The sequence below is a fragment of the Hydra viridissima genome, unplaced genomic scaffold (assembly GCF_058129835.1).
Source record: "Hydra viridissima isolate aposymbiotic clone 2 unplaced genomic scaffold, HvirCarnegie_v1 scaffold_8, whole genome shotgun sequence".
In the NCBI taxonomy this organism is placed as follows: Eukaryota; Metazoa; Cnidaria; class Hydrozoa; order Anthoathecata; family Hydridae; genus Hydra; species Hydra viridissima.
In genome coordinates, this window is record NW_028324307.1 from 15,421,348 (window position 1) to 15,444,083 (window position 22,736).

Genomic DNA, 22,736 nt, shown 5'->3' on the forward strand with positions numbered 1-22,736 from the left:
AAACCTTATTTATGTAAATATTCCAAAGAATTTTCTCAAAGTCAAAAACTGCACTGATCATTAAGTAAATGATTAGCTGCTTTTAAGTTTTATTGTAACATTATTGTAGTGTGAGCGTATACTTGATTTATTCTAGTGTGAGCGTATACTTGATTTATTCTAGTGTGAGTGTATACTTGATTTATTGTAGTGTAAACATATACTTGATTTATTTTAGCGTGAACTTATACTTGATTTATTATAATGAGAACGTATAGTTGATTTAGCAGAAGCACTATCCTATTTTTTAATTAAATTTTTTTAGTAAACTATGAGATTATAGTAACAATTTGATAATTTTATAATAAAAAGGTTTAATTTGAAAATTTCTATTCCGGACCTTCAAAAGAATTTTTTGAAACAGGCGTAGCTACAACCCCTCCCCCTTCCCCCTCCCCCCATAAATTATCTAAATGTTGTGGCCCGCGAGAATCATTATAGTTTTGAATGCTACCCGACGGGAAAAAAGGTTGAGTATCGCTGGATTTGGCTCAACGTTTTTTGCTACGTTTTTTGTTGACTTTTTTTCAATGAAACAACTTTTGATGACTTTTTATGAATAGAGAAGTTTTACACGATAAAAATGTTGCGTGATGTAGCGTATATAAATAGGTTTTAAAGCACATAATTTTTCTAGATTCTTTAAGGAGAGGGGGGAGGAAGGAGATACATAACCCCATCTCCCCCCGAATCCGTCACTGACCTATATGGGTTAAGTAAATTTGAATACTTTTTTGTTACCAATTTATATTAGCAATTTTATAAGTAAATGATTGACCATGTCAAACTTTTCAATTTTTTTTTTACCTCTTTTGGGTAAAACAGACCAAAATAGGAGTATGGGGGGGGGGGGGGGGGAAGAAGATTTTTATTATAATAATCTACAATTTATTAAGGTCCTGAATCAGAATTTAACTAAATACTGATTCCGGATGTATATTGTAGATTAATGATATGTACTCTATTTTTTTGTTATCATCTTTGAAACCTTTTTTTCTGCCTTATGGAGATGTGACAACATGATTGTTAATATATTCCGACTCAAGTTAAAATGCATTTAAAGCCAATTTGACAAGCTTAGAGACTATCCACGAACGCTACCAAAAAGTAAATAAAGTTAAAAATTCCGAATGGCAGATTCAAATACCGTTTCAGGCAATTCCTCTTCTCTTTTTGCAGTTGATGTAAAAACTAACTGTCCTCATGTTGAGGTTTGTTTTCTTTTTTAAATAGCTAATAGTTTTCTACATATACGTATGTGTGTGTGTGTGTGTGTGTGTGTGTGTGTGTGTGTGTGTGTGTGTGTGTGTGTGTGTGTGTGTGTGTGTGTGTGTGTGTGTGTTTGTGTGTACATGTACACAACAAATTTTCTTGTATAAATAGATGCATAATACCATTAAAAATTCTTAGAAGATTTAGTTAGAAGTCCCTAAATTTTAGTTTTAAGTTATGGAATTTTATATTAAGTATTCTCAACCAACAGTGTGTGCCTAGGTTACAATTATTATTACAAAAAAACAAAATTAAAACATTTATACTGAAATAAAAGAATGAGATGAACTGTAAAATGAAATATACTGTAATAAATCTTTTATCAATATATTTATTAGCAACAAGCCAAATGCTTCATTTTGTAAAATAAATTAATAATTAGAAGTAGTTAATACAAAGTTTTTGGGCAATAAATGGAATGACACTGCAGTGCAAAGTCTAAACTTAACAGTAACACTTTTGAATAAGTTTAACACAAAGATGTTTTTACAGAAAAAGTTCTTAATATTTATTAACACAAAACTACTAATTAAGATATAATGTATAATAATACAGGTTTCAAGATAGCAAATTATCAATCAAGATTTGTATATTGAATATAAAAACATAAATATGCTCCCAAGGATTAAAAAGAAAGCAAAACCAGTTGGCAAGACATATGTTAGTAATTTAAGAAGATACAGTATCTTCTACTGTAGGCTACTGTATCTTCTTAAATTACCAATTTCTGTTTTGCCAACAAACCCATACTAATAAACCAGTTTTAGTACATTATCAACAATAGATCAAAACATTTCAAGAGCGTTATTAATAATTATGCCTATCCAATTGGAAACAGTTGTGAGATTATCTTTACAATTGGTTCTGATATCAATTAGCTATATTAGAGGTCAAGACCAACATTCAATTTTCACTAGAATATGATATTTTCCCCCAAATGAATACAAGCATTTTGTGAAATACCTAGCTTTTTATCTTCAGTCTGAAAAGCTAAAAAGTTTAATGATTTATTAGCCAGGTGCCTGCCATGAAGATGTGTTCATGGAAGGTTCTTTGTATCACTTGTTTTTGAATATGAAATCACCAGTTACTAACTATTTGAAAAAAACTAGCAGGTTCTCCATTTGATTATTCACTTTTCTAGTAATTCGACCATTCCTTATTCTGGTAAATGATACAAAGCTGTGTGAACTTACAACTAGTGAAAGCTGGATGGATCTTACAAGAGATTACCGATTAAATTAAAACCTCAGCATTACAAATGATTTACTAAAAGGAATCTAACTCATCAAACACTAAGAATCAAAGATAAAATATTATGTAGATTGTTCAAGAAAATCAAAAACTGATTTCAAAGGTTATTCTGCAGAATGATCCAGCTAAGCTAAAATTGATATTTTTTTTATCTTAAACATAAACATGCTTTTTGTCAAACTTTTATTAAATTGTCAGAGAAAATTACATCATTGTAAATTCTACTGTCAGCAACATACAAATCACATTGAAGATATATACTCAAAATAGAAATAGAGTTGCATTGTAATGTAAACAATTTTAGTGAAGCTATGCATCATTTCTAAAGTGCTAATTTTGATGTTGTGCTTTAACCCTTTAGCGCCCGTGTAGCAGATCTGCTACATAACTTCAGAAACCTTTTATGGCCATCCTGTCAACACAGTGATCTCAAAAACACCTTTTGTAGCATATTTACAACATATTTTTGTTGATCTGATTAAGCTAGGTTAATATAATTAGATAATCAAGACTTAAAAACACATCAAAATTGTCTTTTTAAAAATCGGATGATTGCTGTCAGACAAGGTATTTTCAAAGAGAGTTTTTTCCTGTTTTTTTACGAATATTAAAGCTTATTTGTTTATTTTATTTTAAATTAATAACACATGTAAGTTTTAGAAGTATTTAAGAGAGTTTCCTCTTTTTGAAACTATCACAAAATACTATCTGAATTTACATGTATCACATATGCTACAATGACAAAATTGGGTTTGCTAGTGAAATTTTAAAATTTTATTTTTTAATTCATAATCTAGGCCCTAAAACAATTGCTTTTTGAAGTTTTTGGAGTTTTTTGAAAATTTTAAGCCCTGGTGGGCGCTAAAGGGTTAATTATACATAGGTACATTTCACTAAAGAAAATTTTTGGATCCAAATGATCCATTTGTGGATACTCAGATTATTAAGAACACATGAATGCAAGCGAAAAAGAAGTAATGTTGCCAACACAGGGCATATAGATTCAATTATGAATTCTATGTTCATGTCTCCTTTTGTATTGCAAAACTAGCTCTTAGTTACTAATTTTACATCAAAAGCTTACTTTTTAAATCTTTTTCAAATCAAAACCATAATGCTTGATACAAATCAGCCAATCATAAGAAAAAAGCATGGTGCTTAATACAATTCATCAGTTAATCGTAGGAAGAATATGGTTGATCACAAAAGTTTCTCATAAATTCTAGCAAAAAATTTTCATAAAAGCAGATTTTATGTAAAAAATACAGTTTCATAAAATAAAATAAAAAGCTTGAACTCAGTTTGATTGAGCATCTAAAAAGTTTTATATTTATTGTTAACCCAAAATTAATTTTAGGTTGCAATATCCAGAAATATTACAGTTGATATACAAGAACCTTGCAAGTTGTGCTCAAACCAAGGGGAGAATTGGCTGTGTTTGTCTTGTTCAGAAGTTTATTGTAGTCGCTATGTTAATAAACATATGCAGCTCCACAACAGTGAATCATTGCATCCAATCGGATTAAGTTTTATGGATGCAAGTGTTTGGTGCTATTCATGTGATTGTTGTAAGTTCACTTTCTCTTTTTTTGTATTTTTATCTTTATTTTAAAATTTTTTTTATTACATTTTAAATAATGCATAAAATTAGTATATATGTGTGTATATATATGTATGTATAAATACACTTATATGTTTATATATGTATGGATAAATACACTTACATACATATACATACATGCATATATGCATATGTACATATATGCATATATATGCTTGTATGTATATATATATACATATATGTCTGTATACATGTGTGTATGTTTTACAATATGTATTTATACATACACAGTGTGTCCAGAAAGTTACTATAAAGGGAAATTATCAGAATGCAAGATTTCTTAAAATTTTTTATTAAGTATCATTTAGTAAGCTTTAGTTAACAAAATAAAAAAAATTTGCAATGGAATTTTATGAATTTATATATGTAAAAATATAAGAGCAAGATATTACTATTAAATTGGTTTTACAAAAATCGGCAATTAAATTTAAGCAAATTGAGTTTACTTGAAAAAACTTTATAAAAAACTTACTTTTATGCATAATTGGATGCGAAAAGACACGGATACAAACAATCACATGCAATAATAACTCTTTGACAATTTTGCCCAATTCTCTGATAATTTGATTTAGTTATCTTACATTTGGCAATTTTTGTCAATCCAACTCCATACATGCTAAAAAGAATTTAAATCAGGCAACCAAGCACACCAAGGATTAACTTTGTGGTCTTTCTCGTTGAACCAGTCTTGAATTGAAAGCTTAGTATGAGGTGTGGCACCATTCTGCTGATATACTCAATTTTTGCTTCTTCCATAAAACAATGTTGCTGACAGTTTTAAACACATTTCTAGAGTATGTTTGTAGCTGTATTGATTGATTCTTCTGGTATATATATTGCTGAGACCTGGACCTTTGCAAGAAATACATCCCCATACTTCAGTTGACTTTCCACCTCCTTTTAACCTTGGTATAACATAGTGAAATGAATTCTCATGTTTGTACTTTTTTACATGCAACTTTCTTTTATGATTTATTACCTCAAAATTACCCTCATCAATAAAAATTACCTGAGACCATTCTTTAACAGACTAGTTGATTCTTTCTTGACACCATTTCAATTGTTTGAGGTAATCTTTTACAGTCAAAAGTAGTTTTTTATAGATGGTATATAATCCTATGCTTTTGTTGATTAACACCGTTCTCAGTGTTTCTTTACCAGTTGTAACATTCTTTAAGGAAGCATTGAATGCTTCAGTTAAATTAAAAATGTGTATCCTAGGATTTTTATAGAACCCTGCAAAAAATAACATTTTTGTTAGTTAAATTTGAAGGCCTACCAAACCTTAGAGTATCTTTGACAGTCTTAGTTTCTTTAAACTTTTTTAAATGTATTTCAATGCAGCCCACTGAAAAGACCAACTAATTTTGCCAGCATTAGATTGGTTTCCTTGTTTATTTAAACCAATAATTTCCCATTTAATGGTTTCATGGATACTTTTCTTGCTCATTTGTTCAAAGTTTTACCAAATTAGATTTGGCATTGATTATTTCAAAAAAAAGTTTAATACTTCACGTTCTTTTTTTTGGTAGGGTATGATAAATAAATAACAAATATTATCTTTTTCAGAGGAAACAGAAGTTGAATAGATTAAATGAATCAAAGATAGCACATTTCATTAAAACATAATGACCGTTTATTTCCCAGTAAAAAATTGGTAATATAGGTTAAATATCAATAGAAAAAAGGGAAGCATTGCATATTCTTAAAAAAGGTGTCAAAAAATTCAGATTTAAAATTTTGCTTCGACAATTTTATCATAAAGAACTAGACTGGTATCATAAAAAACTTGTCCTTGTATATACTTTCTGGAAACACTGTGTGTGTGTTTGTGTAATTGATGAATTCTCTTGATATAAATAATTTTTTAACATAAGAAATTTTTGCTGGATTATCAACTTGTAAAATTATTTTAACTTAAAAAAACAGTTTAAAATTAACTGATGTTAGCAGTTGAATGGCTTATTTTCTTCTCTACATAAAAACGTGAAAAATTTAGTTTTAACAATTTAGCCATTATCAAGATTAATTCCACTATTTAATGGGGAACATTGGTGCCTCTGTATTTCAAGAGCCTCATGGACCTTTTGATCAAATTTTTTTGTCTCCATTTTAAGAGTTTTAGTTTTCCCAGTTTGTTTTTTCTGGGCAAAACTTGCTATGTCTGGCTATTGCAGACTGATGTTTGCCCTCATTTAAATTTTTAGATGTTGCTGACTTTGAGTTCTAATTTGTAACTTCATTTCGCCTACGTAATTTTTTGAGCAGTTGCATTCAATTAAATAAGTTCCAGGTTGGCTATTGTGTGGTAATTTAGATTTATTTTTTGCATGTTAGCAATGATCTTAAATTAGGATTTGATGTAAAAGCAACTTTATATCAAACTTTTCTAAATATTTCTATAATTTCCATAATTTTTAAAATAATTTCCTTAATTTTTCTTTAATATATACACACATGCACTGTCACGCACACACATGCACTGTCAAGAAAGTTTTCATCCACCTATCCTAAACATTTAAGTGTGATAACTTTTTATTGTTTGGGCACAAGTTTTGTGTCTTAAATACTTCATTTGGTCTTTTCCAAACTTTAACTCTTCCACCCAATTAAAACACATTAAATCTTGACTCATCACTGAAAAGGACTGATTCCCATTCTGGGAATCATTCCTTTTTAGTGATGAGTCAAGATTATAGAAAACCTTATTGATCTCTATCAGAAATACTCCACATCTAAAAGGTTGTTAAGATCTAGCAGGTTTGGAGGCTGTATGGTGTGCATAATTTCAATAATTATCAGCCACTCTTGAATAATTGTCAAAATTTGAACTTTATGAGAAGGTATATGATCTTTATAAGAAATAAGTTTTGTTGAAACATGTACAGCTCCTCTGATTGGTTAAATAATCACTAACAATTGTGTGCTTAGTCAATTCCAGTTACAAAAACACATAGGTTTCCATGTCTCAAACTGGTCATCAAACACATAATCATCTGTCATTCTTTTTTCTCTCCTTGCCTTCAAACATCTAATGTATATGTTATATATAAATATGTTATTATATATAATATGTATTATATATGTTATTTTTGGATATATTTACTTTATGAGATAATTGTTGGTTTTGATGCTCTCTTTAACTCTGTGTCTTAGACCTTGACAAGGTTGGCTTAAAGTTTGAAGAACTTCTTTTCACCACATTCTTCAGCAAAGTTACCCAATCCTGGGTAATGGGATGATGTTTATAGAGTAAAAATCATTTCTCTTTCCGTTCCGCACCTCTACAATTGGTGGATTTCAGTCATGTGATGTTTGATGTTATTAGGTGTGGAACTTTTTTCTCTTTTCATCTCTCTTTTCATGTCAAGAGAAAATTTGGAAGTGCAAAATTGAAGGAGGAATGATTTTTACTCTATAACTAATCATCATGGATAATGGTGTTCCACTAATGGCTGTAAATCACATAGTAAAACATAGCTCTTCCATATTATATTTATTATTTTTATTAAAAAATAAATTTTTTCAGAGGATAAAAGTCTTTTAAGTAACAAACAATTTTTAATTAAACTTGGTATTGACTCTAAAATGTTGTTTTTCAGGAAAAGAAGTCCAAATTTTCTAATAACCTGTTTAGATTCAAAACCAACCTCTTTCCTTTTAAACATGCTGAATGACTTTTTATTTAAGCTAACCATCAAACTTATCATCATCTAACCTTAAGACTAAGTACATTATACAGATGCCCACATGCACAGACATGCGCACCTTCCATATTTAAATCAATTTTAAGACAGCTGTTAGTCATTAATTTTTTTTTTTTTTACACTGTCTTATTCTGGCATTAGAAAAATAAAAATCTGCACAATTCTCTAAAATTACTCATGTTCACCAAATGCTTCTTTTTTTTTTTTTTTTTACAGATATTGATTCTCCTATACTTCGAGAGATATGCAGATCAGTTGCTCTTGCTAAACAGTAAACACCAAACAATATTTGCGTTAAATGGAAATAAAAAAGAAAATATGTGAACTAATTTATAATACAACATTCAGAGTTGAAAATTTTTGTATGCAGTTTTAGATGACCTTGTGATTGTGTTTCAGAAAAACAACAAAAGAACCTTTAAAGGAATTTGTTAATAGTTTAAAATTCCCTTCTTTAGGAAAATTGTTAAATATTTGTCTCAGTTAGCATAAAATGTGTTATAATCTGATATCTGAAAAATAAAAAAAATGCTTGCTCATCATAAAGTTAGTTCCATGTTAATTGAAAACGTTTTTCTAAACTGTTAACCATGTCAATTATTTTCTTTAAAATTGAAAAATCATTTAAAAAAGTACATTCGTGTTGACCAATAAACAGAATGGGTTGGTCTACATGGATACAAATAAAATTGAACTATTCAAAGTTAGTTCCTTTACCCAAACAAAGATAAAACTTTTTGTTACCAGGCTTTGCACAAAATAAAACATTTCGTTACCAGGCTTCGCATAAGATAATTTTCTCTTAGTTTGTATAAAGTGCATCTACATTTTCTTTTTCTTTCAGTTTAGAAAAAAATGTTAAGATATAGAGCTATTATAAACTTTAATTGTGTACAGCATGAAGTGATCAAAAGAAGTTTATCAAAAATCATACCCCCTGATCAAGTAGTAAAAGAGAAATCTGAAGAAGTTGTAAAAGAAAACTCATCAAAGACTAGCAAACTATCAAAAGAAATAGTGAAAAAAAAAAATTCAAAGGACTACAAAACACCAGAACATGTGATTAACGAGAACTCATCAAGAGTTACTAAAACACCTCAAGAAATCAAAAAACGCTCATCAAAAATTACTTTACCAAAAAACGATTCATCTGAAAAAACACCACCAGAACTCTTGAAAAGAAGCTTATCAAAGGTCAAGAACACACAGAAGGAAATGCAACAAAGCCAGATTGATAATCAAGGTATGTAACATACATACATACATACATACATACATACATACATACATACATACATACATACATACATACATACATACATACATACATACATACATGCATGCATGCATGCATGCATACATACATACATACATACATACATAATATATATATATATATATATATATATATATATATATATATATATATATATATATATATATATATATATATATATATATATATATATATATATATATAATTTTTAAATAGTTTTAGTGTGAAAATCTTTTTTCACACTAAAACTATTTAACGGGGAAAAGTTTAAATAAATTTTTAACTTCATGTCGAATTTTACGTGTAATTCTTTCGTATGCTTAAAACATCAATGTTTATGATTGATGCCAGCATGTTTTTAATTTAAAATTTCAGGTGAATATTTTGAAGAATTTATGAAGCTTTTGAAAAGGCAACGCGAATTACCCTTTATCTTCTCATCGAAACGTCTTCAGTTTGAAAAAGTTGACTTAAAAATGCTAAATCCCGCCTTAAAGTACAATCAAAAACAAGGTTTTAGTTTCTATGGCATAAAAGATGAAATAGTTGAGCGACTTAAGAAAAATGGTATTACCCAACCTTTAGAAGTACAGCAAAAAAGTCTTACAGATCTTATGCAAGGGAAGAAAGCGATTATTGAGTCTTCAACAGGAAGCGGTAAAACATTAACGTTCTTATTACCTATACTAAATGACCTAGGAACGAATTCATGTGCAAATATCATAATCGTACCAACAAGAGAACTGACTTCACAGATTCATAAAGAAATAGTAAAGTACATTGACGACCCCAACCTTGTTGTTAGATTCGTAAGCGGAGTTGACCAGGAACAAGAGCGTAAGTTGAAAAACGCTTTGCGCGAATGTAAGGTCTTGATATCTACCCCTAAACGCTTCCTGGAAATCTTAGAGGAAAATTCAGGGCACTTTCATAAAGTCAAGCGTTTAGTTTTAGACGAGGTCGATAAGCTCTTGCCATTCTCTTCTTTGCAAAGCAAAGCGTCGAGGAAAAGAGTTGGGAAACCAAAACCAACCGAAAAAATAGTTACCATGATAAAACATTATAATAAGCATTTACAGCTGATCGCTACTTCCGCTACTATATCTCGAAATCTAGTGCAAGAATTGGAAGATATAGGTTTTACAAATAATTGCTCTGTTATCAAACTGTATCCAAATGAGTATCGGTTTGGCTGCGTTCCGGAGAATATAAAAAACTTGTTTACGATTGTCTCGGCTAATGATTTGGACTCGAAACTTCGCTGGTGCATTAAACTTTTTGCTCATCAAAAATTAACTTCAGCATTGATGTTTATAAATCGGACAGAATCCGTTGAAAATACTGTTAAGCAGCTCCAAGATTTAGGCGTTTCTGCCACTGCACTTTATAAAGAGTTGCTTCTTCCTTCTCCTAAAGCGATCGAACGTTTTATTGAAGATTTCAAGACGGGTGTCATAAAATTTGTTGTTTCAAATGAGGAAACAGTTCGTGGTATGGACTTTCCTTTTGTAGAAAACGTGTATATGACTTACGTTCCTGATTCTCCAGAAGCTTACCTTCACTTAGCCGGTCGCGTTGGTAGACTTGGTCAGCCAGGTACTGCCATAGTATTTATTAGTGAAGAAAATAAGGAAACTGAATTAAAACACCTCAAACGGAGATACGCATTGCTGGGCATCAAAGGAAAAAGACTGGAATTAAAATAAACTAAAAGGCAGTTTTGTTCGCGTTTTAAAAATTAATAATAATGCAAATTTTGTTTTCCTTTAGTTTTAGGATGTCTCTTTAGAAAAATCTGTTAGGGATTTTCTGTTAAACTTTTTTTTTTCTGGAATTCTATTTGAAGAAAAAGGCATCCAGTGGATGTTCGAGAGATTGTTAAGCACAAACCCACTGCTAACGTGTGATAATATTTAATTCGGCCTGTGTTTGAAGAGTCATAACTCACTTCAAAATTAAGATTAGATTTTAAACGAAGACAGATTTACTTAGAGTTTTTTTGTTTTTTTTCATCTATTTTTATTATTGTTTTTTCATCTATTTTTATTTATTTTTTTCATCTATTTTTATTATATTTTTTTTTTTCATCTATTTTTAATATTTTTTTTCATCTATTTTTATTTATTTATTTATTTCATCTATTTTTATTATTATTTTTTTTTTCATCTATTTTTATCATTATTATTATGTTTTTTTCATCTATTTTTATTTTTATCTTTTTTCATCTATTTTTATTATTTGAAATTTAGCTTTTCTCGATTACCCCGGATTTCTACGGACAAAATCAACTTTAGAAACAATTGACTCAGCTAAGCTCTGAAAGAGATTTGTGTCGATTTTACAAGACTGAATGCGTTTTTTTAAGTGATCTAAATTTTCAGCTTGCCAATTTTTCTTGTATACCAGTTCTTTAATACTCCAAATATATATACTTTTAAATAAATTTTTTGGTTGATAGCAAGGCCGCTTGGAACAAATAAAGGCGTCAACATTCCATTTTTTGAAGAATATATCCAGACGAGCAACTTATCAAATTTAGCAACAGGTTTGTTTTTTTACGTTTGTAGAGGTGTCATTTATATTGCTTCTGTAAAATCTGTTGTTACTTTTAATGCTAGTATGAGCTAAAGTAAAATAAGACTCGTCATCTAAGATGACAGCTTGATTTCGAAATTTTCATACAGTCTTGTGCATTTTGTTCTTGCGGATGCTTTCTGAATGTCGGTACCGGCTTAGAATCTTTATTTTCTTTCTCGAACGGATCTCAGTCTTTGTTGCTAGCGTTTTACTAATGTAAGTTTGGCTGCAATCGAACTTTCGGGGTACTTGTCTTTGAGAAATCTTATCCCTGTGGTCAAACAATTCCTTTAAGCGCTTGACATTCTTTTTGGCCATTATTTTGGGTTTACGACCATTTCCTGTTGCTTTTTGACTGCTAGCTCCGCTTTCTATACGTCTTACTATATTAGAGATAGTTGGTTTTGGTGCAAATTCTGCCATAAAATGGTAAATTTTTTCCCTTTGCCTTTACGCGTTTTATAAAACTCGTAGACACTCTTTCTTAGGGTCTGACTTAGAAATTTCTTCTTTTTTTTTAACTAATAAAAGTTTATAGATAAATCATATATTTTCTTAAAGAGGAGAGTAGTAAATCGGCGGCATCGTAAGAGCAAGACGTGTTTTTGAAAAAATTTTCAATATGGAAGTTACAATGAAAAATATTGAAAAACTAATAACCAACAAACTGGAAGAACAAAAAAAAGGTATTCTTAGTGAAACTATCAACCTTTTAAAAAAACAGGAAAAGATATTTAGCGATATCATAAGTGCAAATCTAAAAATATTAACAGATCGGCTTGACAAACTTGAAAACGAATTTAATAAAAGCAAATCGAATGTTAAAATAATTGAAAAAGACATCAACGATATAAAGGAAAGCATCAACTTTCAGGAAGAAAATTTCTTAAAAAAATTATCGGAAACAAACAGTCTGATGGCTAGCGAAATTAACAATTTAAAAAAAAAAAATATTGACCTTGAAAATCGTTCACGCCGTAATAACCTAAGGATTGATGGCTTATCTGAGCTGCCCATGGAATCTTGGAATGACTGTACAAAGAAAGTTAAAGATCTATTTAGAAATAAACTGGAAATCTCTGAAGACGTAATAATTGAAAGAGCTCACCGCATTGGAAAAATAAATGAAGATAACTCTCCAAGAACTATAATAATTAAACTACTAGACTTCCAAAATAAAAATAAAATCTTAACGCTATCAAAAAAACTCAAAGGAACCGGAATATTCATTAATGAAGACTACGCGAACGAAACGATGGAAATAAGAAAAAAGCTATGGGAAGATGTTAAAAGATTCCGAAAGGAAGGTAAATTTGCTATAATCAAATATGATAAAATATTCGTCAGAGATTTTCGTAAATAACTTTAATTTTAAAAAAGTACTTAATCGAGATATGTGAAATAGTTCTGTACATTTTTTATTATGCTAGCACGTTTTGATTTATCGCACTTTACGCTATGACTGACGCAAACATAAACAAAACAATAGATTTTGAAACGCTGCGTTTCAATGCCTTCGAAACTGCTAATAATATTTTACTAAACGATTTTTACGACTCTGATGCGCAAATTTTTTACAGAAATAATTTTGATTCGAAATATTTTGAAACTGAAACTTTTAAAATTGAACTCGAAACTTTAAAAAATAGTTTTACTGCAATACACATAAATATAAGAAGTATAAATAAAAATTTTGATAAACTAAAACACTTTCTAATAGATTGCAATTACTCATTTAGTATGATTTGCATAACCGAAACGTGGTGTTCTGATGAATTACTTCAAACGAACACAAATTTTCAAATTCCAAATTATAAACTAATATCTTTTGAAAGAAAAACAAATAAAAGGGGAGGAGGGATCGCAACGTATATCCGAAATAATCAAGTGTTTAAAGTAAGACAAGACCTCTCTATCTCTGATACTGATAGTGAAGTCTTTACTATTGAGATAACGGGTAATAAATCAAAAAGTATTATAATTTCCACTTGCTATAGACCTCCAGAAGGTGATATAAATAAATTTACAAATTTTTTTAATGAAATCTTTCTCAAAATAAATGATAAGGGAAAAAATATTTTCTTTATAGGGGATTTAAATATTAACAGTTTAAACTACAAAGAAAACGCTGATACTAAACTCTTTTTTGATAATCTGTTTCAATTGTGTATCCTCCCAATCATCAACAAACCTACCCGAGTAACCCCAACCTCCGTTTCTGCTATAGACAATATATTTACAAATACATTTCTAGAAACCTCTTTAAAAGCAGGAATTATCAAAACCGATATATCAGATCATTTTCCTATTTATTTTTCATTATCTCAAGATCTAAAAACCTTTAACAATACCAAAACCAAAATTTATAAAAGAAAAATCAATCAAATCTCTATCAAAAATTTTAAAGACTCGCTATCTATAGTAAATTGGGATGGAGTATATCAAGAATGTAACCTTGGACACACAAACTCCGCATACAATTTGTTTATTAATATTTTTCTAGACCACTACAATAAACATTTCCCTGTTGAAGAGAAAGAAATAAAGTTAAAACATTTAAACTGCCCATGGATAACTAACGGGATTAGAAAATCATCAAAAACAAAACAAAAATTATATATCAAGTTTTTAAAAAACAGAAATGAAACTAACTTAACTACATACAAGGAATACAAAAATCTGTTTGAAAAAATTAGAAAGAGTTCTAAAAAAATATATTATTCAAAACAACTACAAAAAAGCAAAGGTGATATTAAAAAAACCTGGAACATATTGAAAGAAATAATAGGTAAAAACCATACAAAATCAAATGATTTACCTGATAAAATTATCGTTAATGAAACTGAATATATCGACAAAAATTCTATCGCTGAAAACTTTAATAGCTTTTTTGCAAACATAGGCCCTAACATGGCTTCAAATATTCAATGCCCTGATATCTCCTTCGAAACCTATATCACAAACCAACATCTCTGTTTAAATATTTTCTCTGGACTAAACCATGAAGAACTAGAAATTGCAAAAAACTCACTTAAGACGTATAAGGCTCCTGGGATAGACGACATTTGTAGCTATATAGTTGTAAATGTGTTTTCAGTGATAAAACAACCAATATATGAAATATTTAAATCTTCAATTATTACAGGATCTGTACCGAATAAATTAAAAATAGCTAAGGTAATACCAATATTAAAAACCGGAGATTCATTTACACTAAATAACTACAGACCAATCTCAGTTCTACCTGTATTTTCAAAACTTTTGGAGAGAGTAATATACAATAAACTGTATAAATATCTAACAAATAACAAAATCCTAAATGAAAAACAGTTTGGCTTCCAAAAGCAACATTCAACCGAACACGCAATTCTAGATCTTATTAATAATATAAATAACTCCTTTGAAAACAAAAAATACGTCCTTGGAGTCTTTGTTGATTTATCTAAGGCGTTTGACACAGTAGATCACGCTATTTTAATTAGGAAAATGGAAAAATATGGGATAAAAGGTGTTGCACTAAACTGGTTCAAAAACTTTTTACTAGACAGAAAACAATGCGTTATTGCTCATAAAAAAAAAGCTTCAAAATTACTCAAAATAAAATACGGTGTCCCCCAAGGTTCCATTCTTGCACCTCTCTTGTTTTTAATATACATAAACGATCTTCCTAAAGCCTCGAGTAAATTGGATGTCATAATGTTCGCAGACGACACTAATTTATTTTATGCATCCTCATCTATTACAGAACTTTATGAAACTACAAATACTGAACTTGAAAAAATAAACAGTTGGTTAAAATCTAACAAATTATCGCTAAACACAGAAAAAACCAAATACATTCTTTTTCATCCTAACTTTATAAAAATACCTTCCGATTTACCTTCGTTAAATATAGATAATAAAGAAATAGAGAGAACCCGAGCAACTAAATTTCTAGGGATACTTATTGATGAGAACATCTCTTGGAAATCACATATAGATATTTTAAATACTAAAATATCAAAAAACATTGGTATCCTTTACAAAGCAAGTTCTATACTGTCTCCTGATAATTTAAAGTTCTTATACTTCTCGTTCATACAAAGCTACTACATATACGCTAATGTTGCATGGGCGAGTACACATAGATCCAAACTAACCACACTATATCGAAAACAAAAACATGCTGCAAGAATAGTTTTTAATAAGGATAGACTCTCGCATGCTGAGCCACTATTAAAAAATTTGAAAGCATTAAATGTATATCAAATCAATATATTCCAAAATTTGTTATTTATGCTCAAATATAAACTTGGACTTGTTCCTTCTCACTTTTCAAAGAATTTCTTTCAAAATAGCAACAATAGATACCATACCAGAGGAACGGGAAACTTCAAAGTACCTTTCCAAAAAACTACTCTCTCGCGCTTTTCTATTTCGTACCGTGGTCCTTGTCTATATAACAAATTAGTATCCAAAAATACCCAACTGGAAAAATCGAATAACTTAAATACTCTGAAAACATTATTAAAAGATCTTATTTTAAACACTAACAACTTTATGAACTTTTATTAAGCCTAAAACATTCAAAACTATATATAAAACTAACTTTGTTCCGAAACCAATATCAACTCTAATAACTCTAAAAACTGTAAATAACTCAAAAACAAACAACAACAACAACAGTAATAAATTATATTATTTATCAACACTAATAAATAAATAAATTTTTATTTATCAACACTATATATTAAAAAACGACTTTATATTACCTATTTAGCAAATCGTGTACCTACTTATATTTATGTGTATTGTAATAAAATTAAAAAATTAAAAAAAAAAAAAAAAAAAAAAAAAAAAAATTTTTTTTTTTTTCTTTTTTTTTTTTTTTTTTTTTTTTTGTTTTGTCTGCATTCTTTGTTTTTTGCATTTTTACTTTCATTCTGTCGAAACTGATGACATGATTTTTTAAATATAAATTTATTTTAAATTGAAGTATCCAAAAATATTAATAACGCAAAGCGGTTTCTTGATGACAAGACCATCGGTCTTCTGCAAGTTTCCCGCGTTCTTTGAAGTAATCTAACACTTTACAGTTTTATTTCATATAATATTTGTTATAACGTAATCTTGTGATTTTTAACTATACTTAAACTGTAAAGATTGTATTATATATTACGAGTTTATAAAGATTAAAGAACAAAAAAATAAAAAAAAAAAAAAAAAAAAAAAAAATTTGCAATATTTTGAATGTATTTGCAATGTTTCAAATGAATTGTGGTGTCAAGAAATTAATCTAAAAACTGCAGACCAAATTAAATGTTATCACTCGTTTTGAAATCTCTTTATGAGAAATTTAAAAAACTTCTTTTGGCTCAACTTTCCCCAATTTCGGAGTAAGTCGTCAACAACAGTCATGAGTTAAATTATACTGCTTGAGGGTATATTGACCCACTCAATTTTCCAGCGGATAAAAAGAAACTTTACAAATTTTATTTAAACTCCAAACACTTTAACAAAAATATATATGTAAAAAAAAAAAAAAAACACCAAGAGTTTTCAACGAAGTCCTTTTTTATTTGCTTTAAAGGAATTATGTTGCATTTTCAGTAGGCATTGACGTTTTCATTTTCATCTATGTTGACGTTTTCATTTTCTGTTAATAAAGAATAAAGCACTAATTTTTATATCAGTCATTTGAAATGAAATTTAAAATGATTTATATACTTAGACATAGAAAGCTGTAAGATTCCAGAAAAAAAATACGATACGTCATAAACCTTACAAACATACCTCATAAACATACGATACGTCATAAACAAACGATACCTCATAAACCTTAGAGTATTTTCTTTCAACCCTTCAACACAATGAGCATTGCGCATAATTGCTATTCAATTAAATTTGTTAAATTTTTTTTCCTTCGAAAATAACAAATCATATATGAATTTAACTGAATCATAAATGAATTTAAATAAATCATATATGAATTTAACTGAATCATATATGAATTTAACCTTCAAAAATAACAAATTATATATGAATTTAACTGAAACCTTTGGTGTGTTTAAACGCAAAGAGAACTTTTTTAAATAAACTTTAGAAAATTTGATTTTTCTTGTACTTTGTTCGTTATTGCCATTAATGGATAGGAGTTATTGATGACATAAAAGCTTCATTCACACACCCAGATAACTGCCATATAATAATAGTTTAGCCTGGTTTAGATATGAACGATGAAGAGATTTGATATTTGTCTTAAAAGGACTATAAATACTGGGTTTCTTATAAATTTTTGACATCCTGGAAAAATGTTTCAAGCAGCAAAAACAAGAAAAACATGTTTTTTGAGAAGCTGGATTATAAAATGAATGCTAGTGTTGCTATGCAACACTAGCATTTATTTTATAACCAATAAAAAAAAAAAAAAAACACATCAAAATTCAGATACGATGTTAGTTAAATGTCTTACACGGCCTAACACCGACCTTGATTGTAACTTTTAACTGGTGCTTTGCATCATGTTAACATGCACGCAGAATTACAAAATTAAGTAGGAAAATCCATTAACGGTTACAAATTGACAAATGCTGCATGAAAACACGTAGCTAAACCTGAAGCAAGAGTTTTGCTGAAGTTCAAATCGAGCAAATTGAACTAAAATACTGAAAAAAGAACTTTATTATTGAAAATATTCCACGAAACACCACATTAATTTAGCAAAATGGCACTCGGAAATTTCACTTCAAAACAGGAAACTCCACTCCTATCATGAACACATTTTCAATATATAAGTTGTTTTATGTGTTTGACGAGTTTTATGTGTTCTGTGAGTTACTGAACAAAAAGTATTAGTTACCCAAGAGTAAAAGTTATTCCTTATATAAATCAAAAAAAAAAGTTATACGTTATATAAATCAAAAAAATTTAATGTCCATTAAAAAAGTATACAGATTTAAAAAAATAATTTGCTAGGTAATATTAGATTACTTTAAAAGTAATTATTGTAAGTAGCCTTATTTTTTCCTATTATTAATAAATAAATAAAGTTTATTAATTGCAAAAAAGAAAAAAAATAGCTTCCGTGATTTTGTGCTTTTCTTATTGTCCCTCATCATTATCGGTAAAACGCTATGGATAAAAGTTATTGAAACTTTTTTAAAATAACTAATACGGAGATAACAGTCAATTGTTAACAGGAGGTATATTTCAAGAGCACTTTTACAAATGGCAAGCGTATTTACCGAGGGTTATTATTATATAAACCGGTTAAAACACTTATACCGAATATTAATTTTGGTATTTTTGGACGAAACTTGTTTATATCAATATTTTCTTCTTGTTCTTACTTTTAGAATACCATGACAACATAATGACCTTCAGTATTGTGATTGATCATATTTTTCGCAATTAAAGTTCGATAAAAAACAAATCATGTGGAGGAGAGACAATCTAGTGTAATTAAGAATTTATTCTTCACAATATGAGAATTAGTGGAAATGGTAAAAAAAAGCTTTCGTCGGATTTTAACTTAAAATAAAAGTTATAAATTATTTTACTAAATCATGTTAGAAGATGAAGCAGACTACGATATTATTGACAGTCCTAACGGAGTTAAAAAAACTGAAAACTCTCTAATCGATACAATCGACAATCGAATCGATACAATCGACGATCGAATCGACCACAATGAAGAAGTTGCAAACACAGACTTGAACAAAACGGTTTTTTTTCCGGAAGAAAATGGAAACAACAAAGAAGATTCTTTAAGTCAGCAAGAAATTAAAGACCAAGCATCTGGAAGCGAAGACAAAGTCCAGCTTCAGAATGAAGTCATTAACAACCATGAAGGGGCATTTATCGAGAGCAGCTCATTAGAGGATGGTATTAAAGAGCCAGAAACACAAGACCAAGTAGAGGAAAACATCGATGCTTATTTACAAAATAGAACCATTATTCTCTTAAACTCTATTTTGTTGGGAATTTCTTATTCAATCATTTGGCCTACACTCTGGACATATATCGGAGAATTTGGAAAAAACAATTTAACGAGAATTATATACTGCATGACGTATATTGCGTATCCATTAGCCTCTGTTGTTTCTGCGTTAATTGTAGATCTTACAAACTTTAATGGGAAACAAGTTTTGTTGGTATTAAATCTATTACAAGTAGTGGGCAATCTTGTCTATATGTTAAACTATACTGCATTTTTCCCATGGATAGGTCGAATTGTGGCCGGTCTAGGAGACGCCTTTTACGTGATTTTGTTAGAGCAAACAAAAGTGAATTTGTCTTTAATTTCTAGTAAAAAAATGACCACAGAATGCTTAGCTGCTTTCATCTTCGGTGTTATTATTTCGCCTGCTATTAACATTTTAACTACCCTCATGAAAATTGAGACTAGAAACTTTCAATTGAATGAAAATAATTTCCCGGGCCTTACAATGGCTTCTTTATTTTTTATTGTACTTTTGATCAACTCCTTCTTTTTAAAAGATTTTAAACGCGGTGTAAAAGACCACAAAAGAACTCGGTTTTCTAAATTTCCTCTATTTTCTTCTCAAACCAACAATTATACTGTAGAATACAACTTCCTAAAACAAGTTATGGTAACAGGAATCTATTTCTTGTACTCGTTCATTGTCACTTTTGTCGAGTTAATGATTCCTATACTAATTTACGAACGTTTGAAGTTGAATGCAATCGGAGCAAATGTTGTTTATGCCATTATCAGCTTATTATACGGCTTGTTCCTTTTTATCACAGTAAAAGTGTCACTGAAGTCTTACTTAGAAGCTTTGGTGGCGATATCATCAATTGCAGAACTCGTTAGTGTCATCATAATCTACATACTGCATAGATCAAACACAGGAAATAACGTTTATTTATTTATTTTAGTTATACTTTCGTTACCGTTACTTTGGGCAAATGCTGACGTTATGTTTGTTAGCCTCCTTCAAAGGCATGTCGCTGAAGATGTACGCGATAATGCATATTATTCAGGAAAACGCGTATCCAAGTTTGCTATCGTTGGAGCAGCATTAACTGTAATCTTTTACTTTCACAAGACATCAGAAGTATTTAGTCTGATCCTAATGGTTTTTGTTCTACTTTCAGTTTTTGTCGAAATCAGCGTTGATTGGTACACGAGAAAAAAAACTTTTTGAAGAAAAGCTTTTTACTTCATCAAATTACAGAAAATTCCTCTTGATAAATCTTATAGAAAATAAAAGTTGTTGAATGCCGTTTTGTTTTCCTGTATCTTTGTAAAGTTTAATTTTATACCTAAAAATTAACTTCTGTATTTGGTTAGTTTTCAGAAAGATATATCCAGATCATGAACAATTTTAGTACAAATTAATTTATCGGTATTCTTTTTAAGTAGTAAACAGTTATTGACCGAAGGGGTTAAAGTCAAAGGTTATTGCCTACGGACGTCTTGGAGTCAGTGGTAGTACTAAACTCTCGAAAAATTAGATTGGCTTTCAAATTTAAAACAATGTTTATTTAGAAATGCGAATTTTGTGACATCAAAGTTGTACAACTTCTTTAAACTGAACAGTGTGACTTTTCTGCGATTTTTTTCGTCAAGTTTTGAAGGTAATACAATAGAACATTGTCCATGAATTTCTTCTGGCAATATCAGAGATGTTTCTTGGAATAATTCACCGGAATTTTCTCAAAATACTCTATAATCACCTGAAATTTAACGGAGATCCTTATATCTATAACTAGGGGGTATGTAGGGATATACTGATAAAAAATTTACTTTGAGCAAGGTTTCAAATAATCAATACTGTAAACAACTCTATATTGGTTTGACAAATAGACGAAAGGAGGCGTAAGCTAAAGGTAAAAACTTTTTGAAGATACCTGCTCTTCTTCTAGCATAATCCCTGTGAACGCTACAGATTAATGTCAAGTCGTTCCTAATTTGGTGGCCGAAAGCTGCAACCAAAATTACCCAAGTTAGACTGTTCTAACTTTAAGGTCTGGCGTTGAAGCTGGATGCTCAGGTGACTGTTCAAAGCGGAACATTTTGACCGTTGTAAACGTTGCTTTAGTTTAGGATCGTTAGTCCACGAAAAGTTCACTTAAATTGTTGTTACATTTCCAATTTTTTTCGTTTCAAGAGAAGTGTTTGGATTTAAGTAAATGGGGCTGATTTGACAAAAGACAAATCATTCACTAAGCTGTTCAAAAATTTACAATACCTCTTTTATTTTTCCTTTTGTCATTATTTAAGTTCCAATTCCTTTATTTTGGGTCCAAAAAGGTGCAATTTTATCTATTTCAATTATAGGAAACATAATGCTTCATTCATAAAGACAAACGATTCCCAAAATTCAAGCAGATGATTTCTTCTAGGCTATGACCTAAAACTAAACTTAAGTTATGTCAACAATATGGAATCAGAGCCTGATCTTAAATGGCAGCTTTTACATTTTTATGTCCATAATTATGAAAGTAGTTACTTTTTTTTTGTTTCGAGTTATTTAGTGGATTACTTTAAATACTTTTATGTTCTATAACACTTTAATTTAGAATTATATTAGTCTAGATTAATGAAAATATATAATGAGTGTTAATTTTTGTGTGAATTTCTTACAAAAATATTGTTCGCAGTGTTTGAATTGGCCATCAAAAATGAAAAACTTAAAAATAAAAATTAAGAGCTTATTAGAAACAATAGTTTAAATGACGTAATTAATGAACATTTATTAACTATTTTTTAAAAGAAATCCACTTTTATCATAGTAAGCTTTAATCATTAAAATGTATAAAAAACTTGGAGGGAGGGGGGGGGGATGTAGAGTAGTAAACAAGTAATATCCTTATATTTTTCTTCCGTTACCGGTCGAGTGGTCGTATGTAATGGTAATAATTTAATGTTTTCGCATATTTATGGTCTTCCTCTCTCTGTCGAAAGATCCAAAACGGAGAATTTAGAATCATCTAAAAGAGTTTTATAAAACATCTTCTAAAGTTCATTTTTCAAGAACCTCGT

The 22,736-nt window shown here is 29.4% G+C and overlaps 4 protein-coding genes across 7 annotated transcripts; all 4 read left to right on the forward strand.

The window, feature by feature from the left end:
* Positions 1-503: 503 nt before the first annotated feature.
* LOC149885305 (NAD-dependent deacetylase sir2A-like) lies at positions 504-8,925 on the forward strand. 3 transcript variants are annotated; one of them, XR_016454838.1, is made up of 4 exons: positions 504-1,250; positions 3,923-4,133; positions 6,394-6,494; positions 8,110-8,316. XR_016454838.1 is itself a non-coding variant. In XM_090095426.1 (3 exons), the coding sequence occupies exons 1-3, from the start codon at positions 1,170-1,172 to the stop codon at positions 8,793-8,795; spliced, it is 297 nt and encodes a 98-aa protein (XP_089951552.1). In that variant the 5' UTR covers positions 504-1,169; the 3' UTR covers positions 8,796-8,925. The 3 variants fall into 3 exon arrangements, 2 of the variants coding, with proteins under 2 accessions (XP_089951552.1, XP_089951551.1); XM_090095426.1 differs by lacking the exons at positions 6,394-6,494; positions 8,110-8,316 and adding an exon at positions 8,791-8,925; XM_090095425.1 differs by lacking the exon at positions 6,394-6,494 and having other exon boundaries at positions 507-1,250.
* LOC145194987 (uncharacterized) lies at positions 8,448-10,923 on the forward strand. Its single transcript, XM_090095423.1, has 2 exons — positions 8,448-9,136; positions 9,545-10,923. The coding sequence occupies exons 1-2, from the start codon at positions 8,749-8,751 to the stop codon at positions 10,873-10,875; spliced, it is 1,719 nt and encodes a 572-aa protein (XP_089951549.1). The 5' UTR covers positions 8,448-8,748; the 3' UTR covers positions 10,876-10,923.
* Positions 10,924-12,368: 1,445 nt separating this feature from the next.
* Positions 12,369-16,313, forward strand: LOC149885306 (uncharacterized). 2 transcript variants are annotated; one of them, XM_090095422.1, is made up of 2 exons: positions 12,369-13,053; positions 13,177-13,313. In XM_090095422.1, the coding sequence occupies exons 1-2, from the start codon at positions 12,369-12,371 to the stop codon at positions 13,206-13,208; spliced, it is 717 nt and encodes a 238-aa protein (XP_089951548.1). In that variant the 3' UTR covers positions 13,209-13,313. The 2 variants fall into 2 exon arrangements, with proteins under 2 accessions (XP_089951548.1, XP_089951547.1); XM_090095421.1 differs by having other exon boundaries at positions 12,937-13,053; positions 13,177-16,313.
* Positions 16,314-19,065: 2,752 nt separating this feature from the next.
* Positions 19,066-22,317, forward strand: LOC149885307 (uncharacterized). Its single transcript, XM_090095424.1, has one exon. The coding sequence runs from the start codon at positions 19,291-19,293 to the stop codon at positions 20,893-20,895; it is 1,605 nt and encodes a 534-aa protein (XP_089951550.1). The 5' UTR covers positions 19,066-19,290; the 3' UTR covers positions 20,896-22,317.
* Positions 22,318-22,736: the final 419 nt, after the last annotated feature.

What these genes read in the sequence shown, in the direction of transcription:
- LOC149885305 (XM_090095425.1), top strand. Translation starts at nt 1,170, where the DNA reads ATGGCAGATTCAAATACCGTTTCAGGCAATTCCTCTTCTCTTTTTGCA. An exon ending in CTAACTGTCCTCATGTTGAG is followed by an intron (nt 1,251 to 3,922) that starts GTTTGTTTTCTT and finishes AATTAATTTTAG; the next exon opens with GTTGCAATATCCAGAAATAT. An exon ending in GTGCTATTCATGTGATTGTT is followed by an intron (nt 4,134 to 8,109) that starts GTAAGTTCACTT and finishes TTTTTTTTACAG; the next exon opens with ATATTGATTCTCCTATACTT.
- LOC145194987 (XM_090095423.1), top strand. Translation starts at nt 8,749, where the DNA reads ATGTTAAGATATAGAGCTATTATAAACTTTAATTGTGTACAGCATGAA. An exon ending in AAGCCAGATTGATAATCAAG is followed by an intron (nt 9,137 to 9,544) that starts GTATGTAACATA and finishes TTAAAATTTCAG; the next exon opens with GTGAATATTTTGAAGAATTT.
- LOC149885306 (XM_090095421.1), top strand. Translation starts at nt 13,205, where the DNA reads ATGACTGACGCAAACATAAACAAAACAATAGATTTTGAAACGCTGCGT.
- LOC149885307 (XM_090095424.1), top strand. Translation starts at nt 19,291, where the DNA reads ATGTTAGAAGATGAAGCAGACTACGATATTATTGACAGTCCTAACGGA.